We start from the raw sequence: 2,170 nt of genomic DNA, 5'->3' as shown, positions 1-2,170 counted from the left end.
TGCTTGTTTTGTTTGGTGTTGATAGGAAAACATAGTTGAATATGAGGAAGAAGAAAATCCTTTTGTGGACATAGATTAGCACATTGAGGATACAAATGCTATTGTACCTCTGATAGTTGGTGCTGCTACTTTCAAGGTGGAACATGGTTTAATCCTAATGCTCAAAGCGGAGGTTTTTTTTATGGACTCCACTGATGATGATCCGACACAACATCTTAGAAACTTCTTGGGTGTGTGTGTGATTCACAAGCAGAACAACATCTGAGATGATGCCCTAAGGTTGAGAATGTTCAAGTACTCACTGGCTGGGGAAACAAGTAAATGGCTTCAAAATATGCCACCAAATTCTATTCATTCTTGGCCTGAACTTGTCCGAGCATTCTTAGCTAAATGGTTCCTGCAAAGCAAGAAATTTGAGCTCTGGGATAAAATTTTCTTTTTCATGCAACTACCGGGAGAACATCTACATGAGGCATGGGATCGATTCAAGTTATATTTGGTGAGGTCGCCTAATCATGGTTTTCTGGATTCTATCTTGTTGGAGAAATTCTACATGGGTTTAGATGCTATGAACTAATCTATAGCCAAGAATGCAGCTGATGGATCGTTTATGGATAAGACATTCGCAAGGATCACACAAATCCTTGACAAAATGGCAAAACATAACCAAGCTTGACACTCAGAGGAAACCACAGGTGGAATTGCATATGGTACTCCCTCCTTGACCAACATGATGAAGGAGAACCAAGAAAGAAATCAAGTAATTTCAGGGCTTGCTACCAATGTCAATGTGTTGACAAAAATGTTCACTGAATACCAAACGAAGAAGGTAAATATGGTGGAAGATGTTCAATCCTCATAAAATGAAGATTATGAGGAAGCAAACTATGTCAACAACTCTAAAGAAAGCTATCAAAGGCAACAATACCAAGGTCAAGGACAACAAAATCAATGGAGGTCTAACCCGCAAGGGAAAGGAAACCAACAGTGGCAAAATGACCAACGTAGCTCAAATCAAGGAAATTGGAATAACAACAACGGCAACTTCTCAAATCCGAGTTCAAACCCTTACATTCCACCAAAGGGGCAATATTTGAATCAAGGTTCCTCAAGTGATTCCAAGTTGGAAAACATGCTTGAACGGGTATTGCAAAATAAAGAAAGGTCTGACACTTCTATGTGGAATATGACCAAGCTTGTTGGTTCTCATACCACATCCATTCAAAAAATTGGAGATGCAAATGAGAGGTCTCTCTAGGGAACAAAATCCAAAGCGAAAGGGGACACTTCCAAGTGACACAACTGCGAACCCAAAGGGTAGTGGGAGTGGTCCAACTTCTCATTGCATGGCAATTTTTACTCGGAGTGGGAAGGTACTTCAAGGATAGAGTGAAAAAGTGGTTGAAGTGGAAGAGCCCGAACAAGAGGTTGAGGCAAAAATTGAAGAGAAAATTGTTGTTGAAGATAAAAAGGTCCTGGAAGAGTTGAAAGTTCAAGAAGTGAACCGGGAAGAGGTAAAGGAAAAGGTAAAAGAGACACCAAAAACTCTACCACCTATTCCTAGACCTCCTCCTCCTTTCCCTCAAAGACTTGCTAGGAAGGTTGATGATAGCAAAGTCAAAAAGTTCTATGACATTCTCAAGCAGTTATCGGTAAAGATCCCATTTGTGGAAGCATTTCAAGAGATGTCAGGTTTTGCTAAGTATTTGAAAGACTTGATCGCCAAGAAGAAAACCACCAAGAATGAAGTGGTGAATGTGACTTACCAGGTTAGTTCCATCATTGCAACAACAACCATTTAAAATAAAGAAGACCCGAGAGCTTTCACCATTCCATGAACTATTGGGGTGTGTGATTTCGCAAGAGCTCTTTATGATAATGGGTCTAGAATCTACTTAATACCTCTTGTTATTTACAAGCAAGTGTGGTTAGATATACCGAGACCCACAAGTATGAGGTTGCAAATAGCCGATCATTCCATATAGAGACTGATGGGAATTGTCGATGATGTGCTTGTAAAAGTGGGAGAGTTCCATTTGCCCGCCGATTTCATAATCCTTGATTGTGTAGTTGACAAAGAGATCCCTATAATCTTGGGGAGACCATTTCTTGCTACAGGTAGAGCACTGATAGATTCAGAATGGAATGAGATCAAGTTCCATGTGAAAGA

General features: G+C 40.1%; 1 protein-coding gene across 1 annotated transcript; it reads left to right on the top strand.

The window, feature by feature from the left end:
• Positions 1–730: 730 nt before the first annotated feature.
• LOC138887600 (ATP-dependent RNA helicase DBP5-like) lies at positions 731–1,802 on the top strand. The gene is made up of 2 exons (XM_070169365.1): positions 731–829; positions 1,389–1,802. The coding sequence occupies exons 1-2, from the start codon at positions 731–733 to the stop codon at positions 1,800–1,802; spliced, it is 513 nt and encodes a 170-aa protein (XP_070025466.1).
• The last annotated feature ends 368 nt before the right edge of the window (positions 1,803–2,170 follow it).

Source organism: Nicotiana sylvestris, chromosome 3 (genome assembly GCF_000393655.2).
Source record: "Nicotiana sylvestris chromosome 3, ASM39365v2, whole genome shotgun sequence".
NCBI lineage: Eukaryota > Viridiplantae > Streptophyta > Magnoliopsida > Solanales > Solanaceae > Nicotiana > Nicotiana sylvestris.
Note: the sequence above shows the minus strand (reverse complement) of the source record. Positions and strands in the feature narration are given on the sequence as shown.